The sequence below is a fragment of the Amphiprion ocellaris genome, chromosome 1 (assembly GCF_022539595.1).
Source record: "Amphiprion ocellaris isolate individual 3 ecotype Okinawa chromosome 1, ASM2253959v1, whole genome shotgun sequence".
Lineage (NCBI taxonomy): Eukaryota > Metazoa > Chordata > Actinopteri > Pomacentridae > Amphiprion > Amphiprion ocellaris.
The window spans coordinates 31520765-31542294 of NC_072766.1; the positions used below are offsets into that span (position 1 = coordinate 31520765).

The 21530-nt window shown below is 37.5% G+C and overlaps 1 protein-coding gene across 1 annotated transcript in view; it reads left to right on the plus strand.

Moving 5' to 3' along the window:
* LOC111583408 (CD81 antigen-like) overlaps nucleotides 1–18758 on the plus strand; it is a 37151-nt gene extending 18393 nt beyond the window's left edge. The window contains exons 2-8 of the mRNA XM_023292491.3: nucleotides 2087–2201; nucleotides 9754–9851; nucleotides 9957–10031; nucleotides 12344–12463; nucleotides 13910–14008; nucleotides 15146–15229; nucleotides 16857–18758. Coding sequence (XP_023148259.1) covers nucleotides 2087–2201; nucleotides 9754–9851; nucleotides 9957–10031; nucleotides 12344–12463; nucleotides 13910–14008; nucleotides 15146–15229; nucleotides 16857–16919 — 654 coding nt within the window. The 3' untranslated portion in view covers nucleotides 16920–18758. The remainder of the gene's footprint in view (nucleotides 1–2086; nucleotides 2202–9753; nucleotides 9852–9956; nucleotides 10032–12343; nucleotides 12464–13909; nucleotides 14009–15145; nucleotides 15230–16856) is intronic.
* Nucleotides 18759–21530: the final 2772 nt, after the last annotated feature.

Consider the following 21530-nt stretch of genomic DNA (forward strand, 5'->3'; position numbering starts at 1 on the left):
CCTTGGCAGAGTAATGATTTACTGTGATTTTTGTAAAAAATAAAAAAATGTCATAAATGTCCTTTATATTGAACCAAATTAATCAAATTTAGCAACAAAATTGTGTGTCTGCTTACACATCCTAAATTATCTAACTGAACATAACTTTTTTTTGACTGGATCAAACAAGGTGCAACAAGGTAATGAGCTTTCTTTCTTTCTTTCTTTCTTTCTTTCGTAATCAGTTATTATGCAATGTGTTGCATTAGAACTGTAAAGCATTGTGTTAAAATGAAAAGCTCCATCTCAAGCAGATATTAAGTAAATTAAAGTACATTGTACTGATAAAAACTGTCACTCTTCACATTGAAGTAAAAATTAAATGCAGGACTTTTTCTTGCCAGTACAGGGCTATATTTAACATAACAGTTGATGTTCCTTTTCTATTACTAACACCAACATTCAGTTAGGGAAAGGGTCAAATAAGAGCAAGACAGAATTTGCTTGCAGCCAGGAAATCTCTAAATTTCCTCTGTTCTACGTTACTAAATAGGCAAGATGTGTATTTTTCTGTTTGCATGTGTGTCTATATGTAATTTTTGCTGGATGTTTCAACACATTAACTGTGTTTCTGCTCTTACATGCAAATGACTTGTTGCACTTCTAACATCAAGCATCATCTGCATTAGCTTTAGTGAAGAGTAATCGCAGTTGTAAGCGCTGACAGAGCGCTTCTGAAATTGGAAACCATAAATGCATCATTATGATGGTGAGATAAAATATGCAATTACTGGCTTCTTGGATACACAGGGATTTCTTGAAAAATCTTTGTTTAAAAGACGCAGTTTGTTGACAAGCAGGCTCTACATATGCACTGCGAAAAAAGCAAACAGGAGAGAAACGCTGAAAAGGAAGATTTGGTTGCAAAAAGAAATGTAGCGTCGGCTGTGTGGAATTATTTTGGCTGTATGATGACCAAAAATGTATACTCTGTCAGCAATGTCATATATTGTCTGTATGAAGAATATACACAGATCTGAATTCCATCTAAAGCAAATGACTATTTTGTGTGTCCTTTCAAGTGTTGCATGGTATAAGACTCGTCCTGGAATGATTAATTCTTTTAATATAGAGTCATTCCAGCCATCTGTAAAAAAAAAAAAAAGAAGACAGATTTTGTTTTCTGTATCTATCAAAGAATTGGCTGAATGTGGTATTGAAGCTATTGTACTCTTCAGTTCCTGTGGTGTACAGTGTAGCTTGATACATCGGTGGCACCTTAGTTTTAAACAGAAATGCAACTGAAGTCCAAGTAGTAACCATGTCACAGCCACAGTTTCACCATCACAGCCAGACAGAGTAACTGCTGCTGTGCACAGCTAGTGGCTGTAGCTACTGCAGCTACGGCCGTTTAAAATGAGTAATGAGCAATCAGTGCATTACATGAAGTGTCACATCATTTCGCCTTTCTGTTTTATCTGCAGAGTGTTTCCTTTAGTAGGCAGTGTCTTAAGAGTCTGAGCTAACACGCCAACTGTTCATGTGGATCAAAGTAGATGAGTAGAACTTACCAAAACACAAAAATAGTCCAGATAAAAATTTCCCGCCCTGGCTCTTATTGGGCTCCTTGTAGTCCTGCTGCTTGGTGTAATATAAAAATCCAAATGTTAAACTCAGCCATAATGTTGTGATGGCACACATCATAAAATTATAAAAACTTCCATTAAATTCTACATTTGCTAAAATGTATTATTTTATTGTCTCGATTGTACTGAAAATCTGCTGTGTCCTCTACTGTGGTTTTCTGTACACGTGCTAAATACTCTTTCTGAAGGCTCTGTCATTATTTGTTTGTGAAAGAGTTATTGGGCTTTTTCTTTCTTAAATGAAGCTCTAAGAACACAATCAGTTGTATGCTGAACACATAATAAAGCCATTTGAAGAAGATTTGTGATATTGGGCTGTATACAAAACAATGACTTCATTTGATATAAACTCCATGTTTCCAAAAATGTAAATACAGATACGTATATCAGAAGCACAATGTAATGCATGTACCAAATGAAATTCAATGTACTGATGAAACTGCGTGTGTTGTGTTTTACAGCTGGCAGGAGGTGTAATCCTGGGTGTGGCCCTGTGGCTGAGACATGACCACAAGATCAGCAGCCTGCTGGAGCTTAAATTAGATGAAGCCCATGCCCCCAGCACCTTCTACATCAGTATGTATTTCATCTGGTTCTTTGTTGTCTGTCTCTGTCTAACTTCATGCTGTCTAAGTTTTATGGAAAATCTATTTTGGTGTTTGTAGCATTTACGATTATTTGCATTTTTCCACTCACATAGTATTGCACAAACACTTTATATGAGCACTGGCATTAATTAACACAACATTCAGAACATTGATGCAGAAAGGTAAAGCGAGAAGAAAAGCAAACCTTTAGATTGTCTTGTATGTTAAAAAAACAACAACAAAGCCTTAAAACGGATCAGTGTGGTTGAAATTTCACTGCAACAACAGTGGATTTAATCTGAACAACTGGCATTTTTGTTTTCAGTTGTCAATAGTTGATCTAATTGCTGATCAGTACAAGCCTAATATCCAAGTTAGATAGTTCAGACAATTTAAAAAGACACATTAATGTTTAGCATCTCCTAGCAGCTTTATTTGATCAGTATGAACGTCGAGGGAATTAATGTGAAAGCCAGATATAGCAGATATACTTTCTACTATATTGGTCAGTGAAGAGACCTCTTCATTGATGCCTATCTTAAACAAATACATTTCCTTCTTGTGTCACTGTATCATTAGAAGCCTATGGTCATATTTTGAAACCAGTACTGTGATATATGCTATGATGGGTCTTCATCAACTATTCATGGCCAGAATAAGTTGACTTACTTTAGTCTTTAAAGATCTGGAAGGTCCTTAATATATTTATTTCTTTTATGTTCTTAAACTGTTTAACAGGTCTGTCTTTCACCAGATGCAGTGTGTGTGAAAAAATCACACGCTGTGGAATAGACAGGTGATATAAAAATAATGTTACTGGAGGTGACAACAATGTGTATAGCCATTCAACGTATTTTACCATGCTAGCCTTGGTTAATAGTTGTCAATAAAGGGCAAAAGAAGGAAGGAGTTGTGGCCTGTTTCTTTTGGTTTGAGATGCTCTGGTAACATCCAGTGTTTCTGAATGTGTCATACAGACCAATTTATTTATGCAAGATTACATTGTGAAAATTAGCTTATTACAGAATCCACGAAACTGTTACTGTAACTGAAAAAGTGCTGAGGTGACTGCATTAATGATTTTGAGTCATGACAGTCGGTAAAACTGTGATCGGTGTAGCTACATTATAGACACACCAGCCACAGACAGGGACTGTCACGACTCCAGGTGACTCACTAGCTTTCTTGTAGCAAACCAATGTTCAGGTCACTCTTTTTTCTAAAATTGATGTTGTGCAAGTCTTTTCTTCATCTCACTTCCCCTATCTTACATGTCTAATAAAGGGGCCTTGATCTTGTTACATGTTCCCTCCAGCTGTGTGAAAAAGATCATCTTTAACCATTGCCTGAAAGCTGGTTTAAGGTTTGTTTTCAGGTCAAATGCCACCTTATTTCATGTTTTTTTACATTACGTATTGATAACCACTCCAACCACAAGTGTACTATGCTTACACAACACAGTAATATAGATAATTAATCAATTCTGAATTGTTGTAGATGAATTTTCTTTTTATTAAATCATTGGTGGTTTGACTTACTGTTTTAACTTCTACTGAACAGTGTCCAGGCGGCATAGCAACAGTGAAACACTGGACATACAGATCCTCACTAACTTGGGTGTGAAAATATTAAACTGGTGTGAAATACATTCACCAGGCATTGTACATGCCTCACTGTGGGCCCCTTGGGTCAGTCAGTCATTGTTCTAAAGCCACTTCTTACCACAGTATGCTGGGCATGGGCATCTCGTACGTCATCTAAAACTGATTTCATAAACATGACAATTAATTCTCAGTACTTCAGTGGCCTCCAAAGTAATCACATGTGAAGCCAATAGAACACCTTTGAGATGTGGTACAATGGGATATCCGCAGCATGAATGCTCGGCTGTCAAACGAGCAGAAATTATGTAATGCAATTATGTCTACATGGAGGAGAATGTCAAAGGAATGTTTCCAGCATCTTGTGGAATTCATGCCATGAACAACTGAGGCTGTTTAGAGAGCAAAGGGAGGTCTTCCCCACCATTAGTGTGGTGTTCTTAAAGTGCTCGCTGAGTGCATGTTCGAATGAATTAGGCGTGGCTCGGCCTCACTCAGATCACCAGCTACTTGTGACCAGGACTAACAGAGCACTCACAGGGCATCATATGACTCTGGTAGAGGCTTGCTCTCCTCTCCCACATGAAATTAGCAGCTGTGACATTACCCGACTCATTTCCTCCCGTATGTGTAAACAGCTTGAGTCATCTTCCATGTAGGGATGAAGATACAGGCAAAGTAGGATGACAGGAAAATACAGAATTGCTATAATCCAGAACTAAATGCAAGAAAACGTCTCCTGTGTATGTGTAAAATAAAGAAAAAGTGGAGGGGTGTGGAGGGGTGTGGATCAGTGTTTTGTCAAATTCTAAGGCTGCATAGTTGTGGTTGTTTAAAGAAAAAAGGCTTCCTCGTCAGAGAGGAGCTGTTTGGGGACTTTCTCTGGAGCAGCCTCAGTGATTGCATCCTCCCCATTACATAAAGCCTCCCTCTCATTCCCAAGAAGGGGAGAAAAAAACCTTGTCGGTTTAGGAAAAAATTCCTCACTGGCCCTCCCTCCTCCTCCTGCTCTTCACCAGCCCCACCCCTCCTCCTCCCTCCTCTGTGAGACTTTCTTTCCCTTCACTCTGCTCACTTTCTTTCCACTGTCGCTCCACATTACTTCCCCATCTGGTTGTGGTTAATGTTCAAGTCGCCTTGGGTCTCCTCATTTTTCCCTTAGTCCTTCCCTCCTTCTCTCTCAGTCTGCCCGCTTTTTTCCTACATCTGCTTCTCTTCTTTCTTTCCCCCTACACACTCACAGACATTATTACCCAGTGACCCCTCTCTCGCCTATATACGCTCACTATAAACATATATACACACTTTATACTTCTGTACGTATCACTGAGATCTGTTTTCAGAACCGTACAAACTTAGAGGTAGCAGATGTTATCTTAACCACAGATCAGCAATCTGTTAAAAATATTTTCTTGTAAAACTTCGATATTGAACTACAAATGGAAAAAAAAAAATCCTTAAAAGTAACTCAAACTCAACATCACAGTACCGGTTTAGTCATATTTCTTTCCAGAAAGATCAGGTTTCTGAGGAGGAAAGTAGATGAAAGTTCATTTTCTTCTAAGTTACACAACCATATCAGCTTTTGTGACAAAGTTGGCAACTATTTCGAGAATGGTTTCCAGCTATTGGTTAGAAATACTAGCATTTTTACCAGAAAACACATGCATCACTCTCCGTTATGTATTTGAAAACGGCAACACCATTAAAAAGAAATTTAATGGGGGAAAAGCATGACCAGTCAGATGATGAGACAGATTTTAAGTAAAGCTACAGATTTCTCAGATTAATTTGGAAGTGAAAAACAAAGGCAGTTGTACAAAGGATATTCTATACAATCGTTTTGGGTCACTGTGCATATCACCTTGTTTTAGAAATATTTGAGATCAAATAATTTATCCAAATCTAAAATGCTCAGTATATAACAAGAGCACGGCACATTGCAGTTTTTTAACATGCACTGTCCTGTCAATAATCTGAGCTGTTGTTCTTTGTGAAATTTGAAAATGCAGAAAACTAGGGAGCCATGCTGAATGGTTGGCGATGACACCAAGCCTGAGGCAAACTTTTCTAAAGCTAACACTGCTGATGGAAAAATTGTAAATACCAGTGAGACCGTACTTTGTAAAATGCACTCTCATACTGTTGCATTAGCTGGTCACTAAAACCGAGCAGAAGGGATAATGGAACACATTTTACTGAAGCCACGTGGATGATGTTCAAATTATTCTGGACACATTACGCTGCAATCTCAGTTATTGCAGATATACGATTTCTGGCATTATCTGACCTGTGCTCTGAATCACTCACAGATCTTCACAATTTGGTGATTTGTCTACAGTTTTCTAATTGAGCAAGTCACAATTTTCATGCAATGGGGGAGTGAGAAAATTCTTTCTTAAGATAAAAGGCATTTACCTCAAAACTGACAAATAATTACATTGAGTTTTAGATAGAAGATGAGTACAATGAGTACAATTTAATTTGTGTGTGATTCACAGATGACCCAAGTCATTTAAACAGCGCACAAGCTCATTCACTTGTAGATTTGTGTTACCGACATTCACAGAGGTATCTGTAAAAACAGTATTTGTCTGAGACTAGTGGCTTCAGGAAATTGTTATTTGAAGGAAGGTCATGACTTGAAGGTTATCAGGAAGTTATTACTTGACTCACTTTCCCCATTGAGCAGTAAACTATAGTCATTCAGTTACTGAGAAAGTTACTGCATCTAACACTGGGACAAGTAAGGTGAGACTCCCACTTTCATATCATCTCCCAGAAAAGTTAAAATGGCATCAGTGTGACACACTGTAGTATTTGTGAGGACATCCCATAGATGTACCTGACCTACATTAATTTCACTCATTACCAGCAGTTGACAGTAACACCTCACAAAAATAGAATCTGAGTCAGAGGAATATCCCCTCTGAGTTCACAAATAGTTGGGATGTGTTTAGAATTAAATCTTCTTCCAGGAATGGACACCTTAAATATTCAGCTGTTAAATCTTCCTTAGTTGCCTTCAACTTGATTATTGTCATACACTGTTGTTTATGTAAACTGGACTGCAGCTTCCCCAGATACATATTACTGGGACAACAATGGGGCTTATCAGACCTATCTTTAAATAAAGAACTAGTCAACTTGTTTTAAGTTAAAGGGAGAAAAAAATATTCCACTGATCTGAGTATTAACAGGCACAAGTAACATTTTGATAGAGGAAAAGAAATACAATCACAACTAAAGACATTTTTCTGTAAAGCTGTAATGTACAGTTATATAGTGAACATCTGAATGCAAGCAGCTGCTGGATTGTGTTTATAGACAGAGTCTTTTATCGTCAGCAGAAGCAGCTGGTTGGTTTGGGGAGCTGGGACGTTGCTCTTTTGCAGCAAATTTTGTCCAGAGTAGAAAGACTACTAAAACATATTAAACATGTACCTGGTAACCATGTCAGCATTTAGAACAAATAGCTAGTCAAATATTTCAGTTATATGTGCCTACATATACACTACCGTTCAAAAGTTTGGGTCACCCAGACAATTTCATGTTTTCCAATGAAAACTCACACTTTTATTCATGTGCTAACATAATTGCACAAGGGTTTTCTAATCGTCCGTTATCCTTTCAACATGATTAGCTAACACAATGTATCATTAGAACACAGAAGTGATGGTTGCTGGAAATTGACCTCAGTACCCCTATGTAGATATTCCATTAAAAATCAGCCGTTTCTAGCTAGGATAGTCACTTACCATTTTAACAATGTTTAGACTGTATTTCTGATTCATTTAATGTTATCTTCATTGAAAAAAACTGCTTTTCTTTCAAAAAACAGAGCATTTCTAAGTGACTAACTTTTGAACGGTAGTGTACTTCCTCTTAGGTCAGCTACAGGGGAAGAAATTCCATCTTAAAGGTCTTTTCCACTGCATTCACTCTCGTCTCAGGGCAGAGTTTCCTTTAATGGCTGAGTTGCAGTGAAATAATAAACTACTAAAATATAACAGGGACCAGGAAGCACGTGAAAGGAAGGCTTTCATTGTATATTCAACAATAGTCGGATAACTTCGCCAAAGTAACTGACAGCATCTGGATAAAATATTTAGAGGTGAGTTGTTATGTTAGCTTCACAATGTTATGGACAGTCTACCTGTTTCTTTTAGAAGAGAGCAGATAAACACATGGCTGAAGTTCAAGAAGAACGGTAGAACCTCCGTGGGTTGGGTTTGAAGTGCTTTGGTAAACCTGTTTCCAACAACAAGATAAAGATATTTAAGATGTTTGATAATGGGGCAAATGGTGAAAGAGTTACAGGTATGATCCTTTTTGCTTTTCCTATTTGCACCCTTTCAGGTTTTTATATCAGTGGCAGCATTGATCTCGCCAGTTTGTAGTAAAACTGTGAGCCTCAGTCCTGCAATACCCCAAACCATACTTGGTGTTAACACAGTCAAAACCCATTCTATTTCAAGTCTATTCTACTTAACATATAATAATACAATTAATACAATCACAGTTAATGTACACTTATGCAGAATATATACAAACTCAGCCTGGAGACAAAACCAGCATATTTGCACAGTTTACTCTGGAAAAACTTGGTTATGCAAAGTTGTGAACCTTCTTGGTTTTCGTTGAACGACACAACCACAGCAGCTTGGTGAATTTACCAAAGAAGAAGCTGTTGTAACAAAAATGTGCATTATCGAGTACACAAGAAATTATATGCACCTCTTTTTTGTGCAACATCCAAAAAGGCAACAGGCCTGAAAGCAACTGCTTTCTCACAATTAAACCTCTCGACTGTGGCATGTCCTGATATGCCTGAAGGTGTGAGGGCTCGATCATTGATTCAGATTTAACTCCCTTCAAGTTTTTCATTTGTTACTCAGATGTTTATGGCTCTTCTCATGTATATGACCCACTGCAACACTATCAGTGTCCCCCTGAAGAGATGTCTGACAATGTGTGTGGACATCCATATTTTTGAAATGTATTATGTCCTCCACATCTCTATGATGGCAGACTTTTCTCTCTTACTTCTTGTATAGTTCTTTGAAAGTAGTTCTGATCCTTCTTCATTTTAGCTAGTAGGGTAAGGTGGCTTTATACCGTTGTCTTAACTTCAGGTTATAATTAACCCCTAGTGTTATAATGCTGTAAAACCTCAAAATAAAAGCTTCACACTAACGATATTATTTTGAAAATCTAGAGCTGGACTAATCTGAGACCTCATATTTTGTATGTTGTTGACTCTCTTGGATGTATTACAAATCCATTGTTGAATACTATAATGGTTAAAATATAATAGATGTACAGGCATGCTTGTTAATTCAGAAGTAATGCAACCAGTAAATATATTGATTTAAAGGGAGACGGCCCCAATAAAGGCCTGCATAGTACCTCTGTGACTGTTTCCTGATGAGACAGATGAGTGTATTCACGCATCTTTCTTGGAATACTGCAACCCCCTCCATCTTCCACCAAGTGTGCAGCTGAAAGCAAAGCACAGGAAATGCACGGAGGTCTTAACAGAAGCAGTGAGGAGAGAAAAAAGTGCAGAACCTGTTTTATGGATGAAGGATAATGTGTTGAATTATGGAGCAGTAGCTTTGTATAAGCAAACATGAAACAACATAACTGGAACATGACTCACTTCATTCTGCAGCCATGAAAACAAAATTGTGCCATCTGCTGTCCATCAGGTGTTACTGTATGCATTCAAATGAAGTGGAGCTCTTCTTCCAAACCACAGAGGTTTCAGAGACTTTTAGTGGTTTCTGTTCCTGTAATGGCTCTTTACATCAAGTGTTTGTCAGATGGACAATAACTCTGACAGTGTGCCTGGTCCCTGCAGCACTTCTCTCACACCGCTGTCAATATTTGTGCTCCTCCACAAACATTAGTCAATCTATACTGTCTGTCTGTCCACAGGTGTCCACATTCTGATTGCTGTCGGTGCAGTGATGATGGTTGTCGGTTTCCTTGGGTGCTATGGTGCCATTCAGGAGTCCCAGTGTCTACTGGGAACGGTGAGTCACAGTCCCATTTAAAGGCTCTGTACAGAGTTTCACACTTCTGCTGGTGCTACAGAGCTGTTTTTATTTTAATGAGTGGATTTTTTCTCTGTCTTGCAGTTCTTTGCCTGCTTGGTCATCCTGTTCGCCTGTGAAGTTGCAGCTGGCATCTGGGGCTACATGCACAAAGACACTGTAAGATTGCAAACATATACTAGAGCTTGAAATGGACATCCAAGTGTCATTCCACCTCAATTCACCGAATCTCCCACACCTCACCATCTTCAATTTGACAGATTTTTTTTAAGTGGGTGAATATTGATTGACTTGACCATGAGTAAAATCAGGGGTCAAAGCTAAAATTAATTTTTGAGTTAGAAAATTCTGAAAGAGGAGTGGGGTCATGTCAGTTTTTATGTTGTTTTCTTTGCGCCAGTTTGGGACGCAATGTTTGAAGCACTATAACTTGAGAAAGAATGTAGCTGGAGTACTGAAATTTTGCAGGTTGATATGTACATATGGTTTTCAAAGGCACAGCCCTGTTTTGATAGAGTAATACAAACCAGTTATATGATGGTATAAATTTGGTCAGCAAATTTCCAATTTTGTTTGTATTCTGATATTCCACCAACTACAAAACCTTTATTTTTCATGGTTATGTTTGCAACATTATGCAATGTGAAATCAAGTAGACAAATTATTCCTAAATGAATTAAATATCTCAGTTACTGTGATATGTGATCATATATGGACCACATTGCATAGTCACATTTTGGCAAGTTTATCACAAACAGCATATGTTCTCAACACGTCCTCCTCTGCAGCCATTTTGCCAAATGACAGATACTCACAAAATATACACCTGAACGGTATGGCACCAGCATCTTTTGGAATATCCAGTAAAATCCATTCATATGGACACAGCTTGGGTATCAATATTGTAAAAAAGAGGCAGTGAACCGGGAAACCCATTTTCCACAAAAAATTGGGCATGAAGTACTTAAAAACGGGAATTTAATGCTGACAATAGTACACCATGTATGTGACTGACTCTTTGCTGAAAAGATTATAATGACAACAGATCTTGATAAAGATGTCACAAACAAATGAAAAACAATATCTCTGACATAGATAATAAACATGAACATGGTTGCTTATGGTTCCACTTTTTATAAAATAATTTGAAGCACTATCAGTTGGAAGACCATGATTTTTATTTTAGTCCAGTATCAATGTTATATAACTCTTTCAGTTGGTACATTATTGGAGTAGCTTCACCATCATACCTGCTTAATGCATGTTCAAATGTTGGCCATAAATAAATAAAAACCCTATTCAAAAAAAAAAAAAATCAAAGTATGCCTCTGACTGGCACCATACTCTACATTTCTACAGCTCCCATTGGTGCTAATCACAGGAAAACAAAAATCTGCCTCTTACAAGGATAGAGAAAGGTTTTATGGTTGGTGGAATATTGGAATAGAAAAAAGGTGGAATTTTTATGACCAAATTTGCACCATCATAAAACTGGTTTGTATTGCTTTATAAAAGCAGGTTGTACCATTGAAGACCTTTCTTATTTCTAAAGTCACGGCACTTCAAACATTGCTTCACAGATTGGTGCAAAAAAAATTCAACAAAAATCGACACCACCCCCACCCCTCTTTTAGAGTTTTCAACTCCAAAAGTTACACTTGCGGCTGAAAGTTTTACCTGTTCATTTACTAACATATGCACAGAAAAAAATCTGACAAATATGAGATGGTCAGGTGTAAACTTTTTGAAAATTTGGTTAATCGAGGTGAAATTACATAACTTGATCCTTGATCAAAATACTCTGACTACAAGCACATGGCTATTTACAGGTACTAAAAGATATGCTTTATCAAATAAATGCCTGAAGTTAGGAACCACAATTGGAAATGTTTTTTTTCTTCCAGTAATAAGTAGATGTAGATGTTGGCAAAATGCCTTCTGGGTTAATCCAAGTTTGCTATGTAACAGTGTTAAATAAACAGCAGAAGCAGGTACTACTCTGCAGAGAATATGAAGTGTGGCAGCATGACACCGGTGACTTCCAGTTTATAATTTCTGCTTCACAAGTTTTTCTCATCAATTTGTTTTAATGCCACCAAGTCCTCACATAGACCATGTTTTGACTGACAGTTGCATTTAAAAATAAAGTAGTTTAGTTCATGGGGATTGCTGTTTTAGTGGGGTTCCATCATAGAGGGTTACAACCAAAGAAAAGTTGAACCTGTTTCAACTTTTGTCTCAGATCATTGAGTTTTCCTCATTGCTTCTGTGTTTGCTTTGACAGCTGATAATCTTGCAGACACTTACCAGATTTCCTCCAACATGATGCCAACAATAACACAACTTTTGATTTGTTTACATCTTTAGTTTGAATACCACGTTGCTTTCTCCTGAATGTCAGTGAAACTGATGTACTTTTCAGCTTCGACTTTCGAGAATGAGCCCATAGAAACATCTTGTTCCTTTTTCAGGTTTCGAAGGAGATGATAAACTTCTATGACTCCGTCTATGACAAGGCGGTGACACAGAGCCTCACTGACCAGAACCAAAAGAAGACTGTCGCCTCTGTACTCAAGGTCTTCCATGAGACGGTATGAACATACACTCTAAAATCTATTATTTATTTATGTTTTACAATGTGAAATACAGCCCCTTTTGAAAGGTAGAAGAGACTATGTTTCATAGACACATCCCCTCTTCACTGTCATATTGTGTAGAAGAAAATAATAAAGGCCTTTGAGGAATCTGTGAGACCTGGAAGCTCACAGCAGAGCAGCAGGTGTTCAGGTGACCCAGATGCTCAGGAGATGTAGTCCATAAATGTTACCACAAGTAGAGATGTGCTGAATACAGATCCAGTGTCCTTTTGTTCTGATAATAGGAGTTCAAAAGTCTTTTAGATTACCTTTTTATGCTCACTTTGAAACTTACTAAAGTTCCAAGTTGCTAAAACTCTGAAAATCAAGTTGAAATCTATAGATTCAGAAGACAGAGAGAGTTTCAGTGACAGGTGCTCGTTCTCAACCTGTAGCAACTAATGAAAAGATAGAACTTTATTCATCATTAATGACATTTTTGAGCGTAGCAGCAGAAGACATAAAGTGTTGAATAAATATATATTTACACTGAAGGTTCAGCGTTATGTTAAGTATTTTTGTTACTATGCACACTGAACTATGCAAATATGAGTATCGGAAGTCTATCTTTTGCACCAGTCCACCCAAATAAATTTTCACAATCCCAGTGTACGAAATTCCAAAAAGAAAATTTGTATATGCAGAATACGAGTTAATAGTAGAAAATCTGAAATTATGAAGTATGGACAGTTTATAAAATAAGAATGGTAGGAGAAACTCAAAAACAGAAGTATAAATTAACAGTGAGAGCTGAACATAGAGGGACTTTTAAAAATTGAAGTTTGTCTCTTGTCTACAATTCCACAATTTAATTTAGCAGACGCTTTTATCTTTTATGACGTACATCTGAGAGTAGATACAATACAAGCAAGGATCTAGTCAGGAGAAAACAGCCTGGATAAGTAAAACAAGTTGAAGTGTGATAATAGGACATGGGTGTCTACAGGCAGTGGAGACGTAAAAGCATTTTTATTTTGCATTCTGTCAATTGAAAAGGTGTTCAGTGAAGAACTGGGTTTTATTCTTTTCTTAAAGACTGAAAGAGACTCTGTAGATGGAACAGAGTCTGGTAACTTGTTCCACCACCAGGGAACCACAGAGGAGAAGAGTCTAGCTATTGACCAGCCCTGTTGTGGTGGTTGTATCTGGAGCCTTTTGTCGGCCGAGCGTACTGAGCAGAAGGGAGTGTAGACCTGAATGAGAGAGTTCAGGTAGGAGGAAGCTGTTTTCATTGTCTCCAGCACAGTTTGTATATGGTTGATAGGGGCAGGAGACTGGCAAGGGTTTGTAGTGGTGGACTGTCACTGACTATCTGCTACTGTAGAAACACATGGCAGGCAGTGGAACTGTCCCATTAGCGCATCTTTACAGAGTCATCACTGTGTTGTCTTTGTGTTTCAGCTGAACTGCTGCGGTAAAGGCCAGGGGACTTCTATTCTGACGCAATTCACAGACAAGCTTGGTCTGACGGACATCTGCCCCAGCCAAGGATATTCAATTGTAAGTGTCATCATCCATATCAATAGTTTAATCACAACTTTGGTGCGTCAAGTTGTGCTTCGACTGTAGCTGAAATTAAAAAGCACAATCATTTTGGTCACATTTCAGAGCGAATATGGAAGATAAATCAGACCATCTCAACATTGATTTTTTTTTTTTTTTTTTTATCTTAACCTTTCCATTAGAACCCTGTAGAGTTGCATTGCAGTTCATATACCAGTAGGAGAAGAATCAAATATGGCAGACATTTTAATAGAAAATAGTTTTGAAATTCATGAAATTGTACATTTGGAACCAACTCTAGCCTCCTAAAAGTACAGTAAATGTAAACCATCTACACGACATATTGACAGTGATGATAGAGTGATCACTGACCAGCAGACATCTTGTTTTGTCAAAGCTGGCACTAATAACACAGATCTGTTCCATTTAGGTGTAGGTTATGTTATGTACTTTTGAAAGTACATAATGTTATGTACTTATTCTTGCTGTGAGTCACTCTCATATGTCTGCTGGTTTTGTGGTACAAACAAGTAACTACTCCTGGCTGTTGTTTGAAAGAAATAGCTACAGCACCCTAACCCTAACATCACAACATGATATAATAAAGATATAACACGTTAATTAGTAAAGTTCCCTCACTTTTAGTCTTCATCCTAAACTAAGATATGTATGTGTGCGACCATTTTTACTTTTACTAAAACTATATCATTACAGAGGCTGAAAACAATACTAAAAACATGCATGTGTACGTGTGTGGATTTGGTGTCGATGCAGCTATTCCAGTGACTGGTCTGTGCAGTGTTGGCTACTTTAGCTCACCAGTGCCAGCACAGTCAGTTCAGCAGCCTTTCCCTAATTATTTCTGCTGAGTAAATGCTGCCAACACACCCACATTTTCCATGCATTTCGCACATCCGGTTACCCTTTCACTGTCTGTTTCTCATGACCATTATCTGCGTGTTTGATCATTATTACGGTTTGGTTATAGTTTAGGCAACCGAAACAGCTTGGGTCAGGTTAGGGAAAGTGTGTTGTCATGGTAAATGGAAAATACACTGTAAACACTCATTTCAGACTGAGTTGACATCACCATACTGGAAATGAAGTGCATGCTTTGTTGGTTTTCCTTCACAGAGTTGCCACAGCAGGATCCAGGAATTGTTCTCAGACAAGATTTACTTGATTGGTATTGCTGCTCTGGTGGTTGCAGTTATTATGGTAAGACATCACACATTTCAGTAACTGACAGGACTACACATAGAAACAAACAAGCACACTCACATTGTCAATGAAATGAATCTTTGATTATAAATACAACCTATAACTTTCTATACATTCAAAATTAGACTGGTTCAGCTGCACCATTTACCCAAAAAGTTACAATGCAGTGTTCGTATCAATAATGTTACCCTCAGCATTTTACAGAAAAAAGACTTTACAGCTTGTTTCACAGTATATTTCAGTTGCACATGGCACAAATTTAGTTTGTAAAGCAGGAATGGACAGCTTATATATAGCTTTATTTATTGAATTATTTATTAGCTGCTAAGTACACAACAAATTGGTAACAGTTGTGTTCTTCTCAGGGCTCCAGACTGTGACCATAATGGTCACATTTGTGATCTTTTTTTGAGAGTGTGTGAGTTAAAATTTAGAGTGGTCACATTGTACGAGGTCATGATGATGATTAAGCTGTATTGGTGTCGTTCTAACTGGCACAGACAGTTACTGTGTAAACAACAGGTGGAAAGTAGCACTTTTTATAACTTTGGTGTACTACAGTATTTACACTTAAAAATGGGGTCTTCTTGTGAAATGTGGAGCGCACCTACATGGGGAAATGACCGCATGTAGAAAAAAAAATCATTCAGTTTAATCTGGGACACGTTGGATTTTAGGATGCCCTAGTTTGCTCTTTTCAAAACAATTTTTGGTCACACACCTGTCTGAGCACCACAGCTACCAAGCAGCATCTACTGCAGCCTGCAAATGTTCAGCAAGTGATGTGTTTTGCCTGTGAAGTTAAGGTGTTACTAAAGAGAAAGTTGTTCGCACCGGTGCTACCTGTGAAAAAGTTAGTCTTGCTTTTGTACCTGTTTTTTTTGTTTTGTTTTGTTTTGATTTTAATTGGGACATTGTTGTTGCAGTTTTCATAATGAAAATTTCACTTCTTACTGGCTAAAGTAGCTACTTGTCTTTGGACACCATTTAATGTAAGATGTTGAAAAAAAGTTTAGTTTAGATGTTGGTTTGTTCTGTTCTGGTCTTGTTTGGTAAACCCTCTGAACTCCAAATAGGTTCTGGGCATTTGTTCGTAGTTTTCACTGCAATATATAGTCCAGCACCTCTATGGAAACAGTCCAGCCATGGCTAAAAATAGCACAACAATTTTTTTTCTCCAGTATTTGTACCACCTATAGGCAAACAAAATGTTTTATATATCTATCCAGGTAGTTTTAATTTTGTAAATTAAATAGTCGAAGAAATATAACTGTACTTGTTTTCTTTTATGTCAGTGATGGCAGCTGTGTCATACTGTACACAAGACATTTCCTGAGTTGTCTGCCCTTCTAGCCATGGCTGTGCTTTTTCCATAGAGGTGCAGGACTTTATATTGCAGTAAAAACTGAGAAAAAAATGCCCAGAACCTACTTGGAGGTCAAAGGGTTAAATAAACAAGGTGTATTGAAGTTATTGCTTTTTGGAGGTATAGGCATTCCACAGATAATAATCCTGCTATTATTTTTAATTGCATTAAAAACATGACAAGACTGCCTCTGTGACATGAAATGTTTGAGAAGAAGAACATTTCTAATCATCACTTTTTTCATGTTGCTCTTCCCAGATCTTTGAGATGATTTTCAGCATGGTGTTGTGCTGCGGGATCCGCAACAGCCCTGTGTACTGAAGCAATGGGCTGCCAGGAGACTTGATAAGAAAGGAAGAACGATCACACTATCTCCCTTTTTTCTTTTATAACCAGGAAATGTCACATATATAATTGCTTGCTGGATTTAGTCAGCTCTTTAAGACAGTGTAAACCTTCTTCCATTGAGCATTTTATCACACTGTCGATGAATTTTTGTTAGTCACAGATACTGTTATGCATTTTAGACCAGAGCTATCCTTACATGATATGTAGATATTGTATCACACTATCACACATCAATTACATTCACCAGTCAAGGTGCTGTAATCCTTTAGTGATTGATTAGTTGTTTACTGCTTTTTGCCTATGAACCTGCCCTTATATTCTTGGTTTTATGGATGTTATTTCACTGTTTTATGTATAAACTGTATATAAATATATGTTGACAGTGCTTTATGTCTGCCTGAGCATGGATATTATATTACATTAGATCTTCCTCCAGTATTTTCCTGTATTCTCTGCTCGTTAGACTTGCTCCATATTGAACCAGATGAGTATGACCAGCACTAGTGAAGCACTGGGGTTGGCCTCACCGCATAGAGACACACACAAACACACTTTGTTGTCTTATATTGTTTTGGTTCACATTCATATCGCTGTGTGATGTCTGCTGGAATTGAACCAGTTAATCTGGAAGCTGGAACCAAAGTCAGTGACCTGATGTCTGACTATGTGGTTATTTTTTTAAAAATATTTTTACTTTTTTTTTTTTATTATTTTGTTGTTGTTCATCAGGCGTCCAAAACGTTTATGTCTGTGCACTTATTTTAGGATCATCTTTCCCAAATCAGATGACTTTCATTCAAATATATGTATGTATGCCTTTAACTGTAAATGTAGTGGTCATTTATGCATCCATGTATGAATCATGTGCTTTTTCATACAAACGTGTTGACTGTACTCGTATCAAGCCAATTGTCCCTAGTTGCTCAACCCTGTAGGGAATTGCTTTTTTGCTGAAGTAAGACGGAATTGCATCCTATAGCAAATGAAGAGGAGAAAGAGCTTTGGTTTAGTGTTCTGAATCTAGGCTGCCCTGCCTGGTTGAGTCTAGTTCTGTCTTATCTGGCATGGTTATGTCATTGTTGTTGTACTGTTCCTCCGGCTTCACAGCATATTAGCTCTCATCACCTTTCATGTAATAACTGTTCATCGTGCAGGGTCAGAACAGGTCCAGTGTGGTTTTATTGTACCATTTGGCCTCTGTTCTGATTCTGTTCATACTAAATCCAGTCGCCACTGATACATGTAACTGCACAGCACTAACTCATCACACATCAACATGCACTCACATTAAATCATTGCATCCTGTGTAACCTTCCATATAACCTTAGCTTTTGTCAACCAATTAAGACCTTGCCTTGTTTACAACTCACACTTAAACTGAGAAACAGTTAAAGTGTCGTACAGCTCTCATGTATTGTACTAATGAAAATAATGAAGGTTGTAGAAAAATAATGTACTCGAATGCCTTTTTTCTCTTTGTATTGTGATATCTGTGTGTGTGGTACGTCATCAAAGGAGTCTGGATAGAAAGGGTGGAAGATTTAGTGGCAGTGCCAGCTGAGAGGAAGCTAAACCCTTCTACAAATCAGCTAATTGCTCCCTAAATCATTCAAATCATGCATGACAACACGCATCAGTCCAGTATTGAGGGACGACTTAATGTTTCCTTGACAGTGTTGTTCATATTGCTGTCTTTTGAATTTGGAAACTGCCACTCAGGACCCACTGCCACTTCAATCTTAACCCTTCTACTCATGTAGACTTTGGTTTGCCCAAGTATAAAGGGATTAAATGTATTTTACAAATAACTAATCAGGTGGTCTTGTCTTTTCCTTTAGTGATCCTTACATAAAAGGAAAATGTGACAGTAAGACATGTAGCTTACATGTAGCCCTGAAAGCTTATCTATTCGTCTTTCGAAAGTAGTGATACTCAAAGTTCTTTTGATGGTTTTGGCTGTTTCATGAGGCAGCAATTTGTTGAAAAACTGATACAGAGAGTGAAGAGAAAAGACAGCAGTCATCTGGGTTCTCCAGTACTGCTCAGAGCTTATCTGATCTGAATTCTTATTACATGTTCCAGTGCATAAGCATTGAAGCACATTTACTGTTCCTCAGGCTTATTCCTATGGATTCTTCCTGAGTTACTTTCACCACATAACTCACCTTACAGCTTTGAGACTGCATACAATTGATAATAAAATGCGCAGCTTGATTGGGAATGGTGTGCTGTGACTTTTGGTAGCGATTTGTTGTACAGTTTGTACAAAATCCTTGAAACACTGTGTTAACCCTTTGATGTGTAACATGGGTCAAAAGTGACCCAAATCCAACGGAAAATGCGTATCTCCTGGCCCACACTGCGCATCAAAGGATTAAATTCCCATTGAAAAGGATGGGAAGTCAGCTGGACTACTGCTGAAATCCAGCAATCTCTGGAACCCTGGAGCTCTGGCAGATTTTACATCCATCCATCATCTATACACTGCTTAATCCTCATTAGGGTCATGGAGGGGCTGGAGTCTATCCCAGCTGATTTAGCGATAAGGCAGGGGACACTCTGGACAGGTCAACAGTCTATCACAGGGCTACATATACAGAAAATCACACCTACAGAGAATTTTGAATTGCCAATTAACCTGAACATGTTTTTGAACTGTGGGCGGAAGGCGGAGAACCTGGAGAAAACTCATGCATGCACAGGGAAAACATGTAAACTCCATGTGGAAAGATCCCAGGTCCAGGCCAGGATGCAAACTGGGGATCTTCTAGCTGCAAGGTGAAAGTGATAACCATCAAGTCACTGTGCAGCTTGCAGATTTTATTAGTTCATTCAAATTTTAAACAGGTCACAAGGCTTTGGATATTATTAGTCTAAATTAGTGTTTTGAGGTTTTAAAAGTTTTATTTTTTTTAAGATCCAGAATTTTCCTTAATCAACCAGAAAATTATGAATAAAGTACAGTTTACCTCGTCTTCTCACAATTTCTAGTCTACATAAACAGTTTAGACATAAAAATGTTGGCAGTTTTGTCCTTTCACCCAGCGTGAGTCTCATTACCATAAGTTTTGTGGCCAAGCAGAGACTCAATCGTAGGCAACGAAGACCCAACAGGATGATGTTCAACAACAATTTACATGCAAGAGTTTACAGAACACAGAAATGCTGAGTCAGGCACAATTGTCCAAACTACAGAGATGGAAATGCTAAGGCCTACCAGACTCCAGTCAAAATATAACGAATTTACACACTAACCCACAGGGAGTTAAAATTTTCTAGATCCACCACTGGTCTTAGATGTACTCATATCATGCATTTCTATTGCAATTCTTATGAATTTGATTTTTAAAAAATCATTAAATAGTTAATTCTAGGTCACTGCTGTTTCTGCAACCCTAAACAGAGGGTTTTATTACTGAAGAGCTCTCCTGTACTTCTACATTGCAGTCTTGCCTCAATAAGAAAACGTTAAAGGTTAGTGACCAGAATAGTGACTGTTCATGGGCCATTTCAGAATTGGAGGACATTTGGGCTTCCAACTTTTTAAAAAAATAAACCTTCTCTTTTACAATTTTCTGCTACATATTCATCAATAATAGGTAATAATATATCAAAGGCTTGATTGGCTCAGCTTGCATATCAGTGATACAATTTTTATCACGTTTTATTTGTTGTTTGCTAACCCTACTCTAATCACAGTAACAGGGTTGCTAATCCATGCTAATGTTAGCTTTTTGTTAGGAGTAGAAGCTAGATATTTAGCTAGCTGTTACTGCTGACCAAGAGGACAAACTTACTGATGGAAAAAAGTAAAAAAGAATTGGTCTTATCCTGATAATATGCATAACAGGATTGCATGAGGTAGAGTGAGACATTCAGTAAAGGCTGACAACTTTATAAAAAATTATATTTAAAAAAAAATGTTTATTTGATTTTGTTTTTACAGAATCCTAATGGCAGTTTTTAAGGCACACCGTGATGTGTAAAAAATTCAAGAGGAAAAACAAAAAAAAGGTTATGAATAATTCTATATTTAAATCTATGATGAGGATAAATATGATAGTATTACTACCACCAAACACAAAAACTGCATGCTGTGCTGCAAGGCTACATCAAAGCTAATTGACGTAGCTTTGCTCCATTCTTTCGGAAAACTGATGATGTCAATTCCAGCGTTTCATGTGATTCACTGTTTTCTTGTTCTTCTACCAGCTAAAAAGGTTATGCTAATATGTTGTGGGACACACGTTCCATGCATAATAATTATTATTTAAAATATTATGTTGATTAAAAAAATGCTCCCACAATTACAAGAGACATGAATGAAAAAAATAATACCAAAAAAGGAGGTTTAGGTTTCATTTTAACTGTTTTTAGCTTCAATTAGGTCATCGGGGGGCGACAAGAGACAAAACAAGGACAAGGACAAGAGAAAAATATAATTTTAGGGTGAACTCCAGACTTATTAGGTGTTTTAAAAAACATTTTCAAACATTCTTTTCACCTAGTTTTTTTTTTTAATTTTTTTTTTTTAGATTTGGTCTCAGTACAAGTGCATTTGTACAACAACTGCATGTTTTAGTA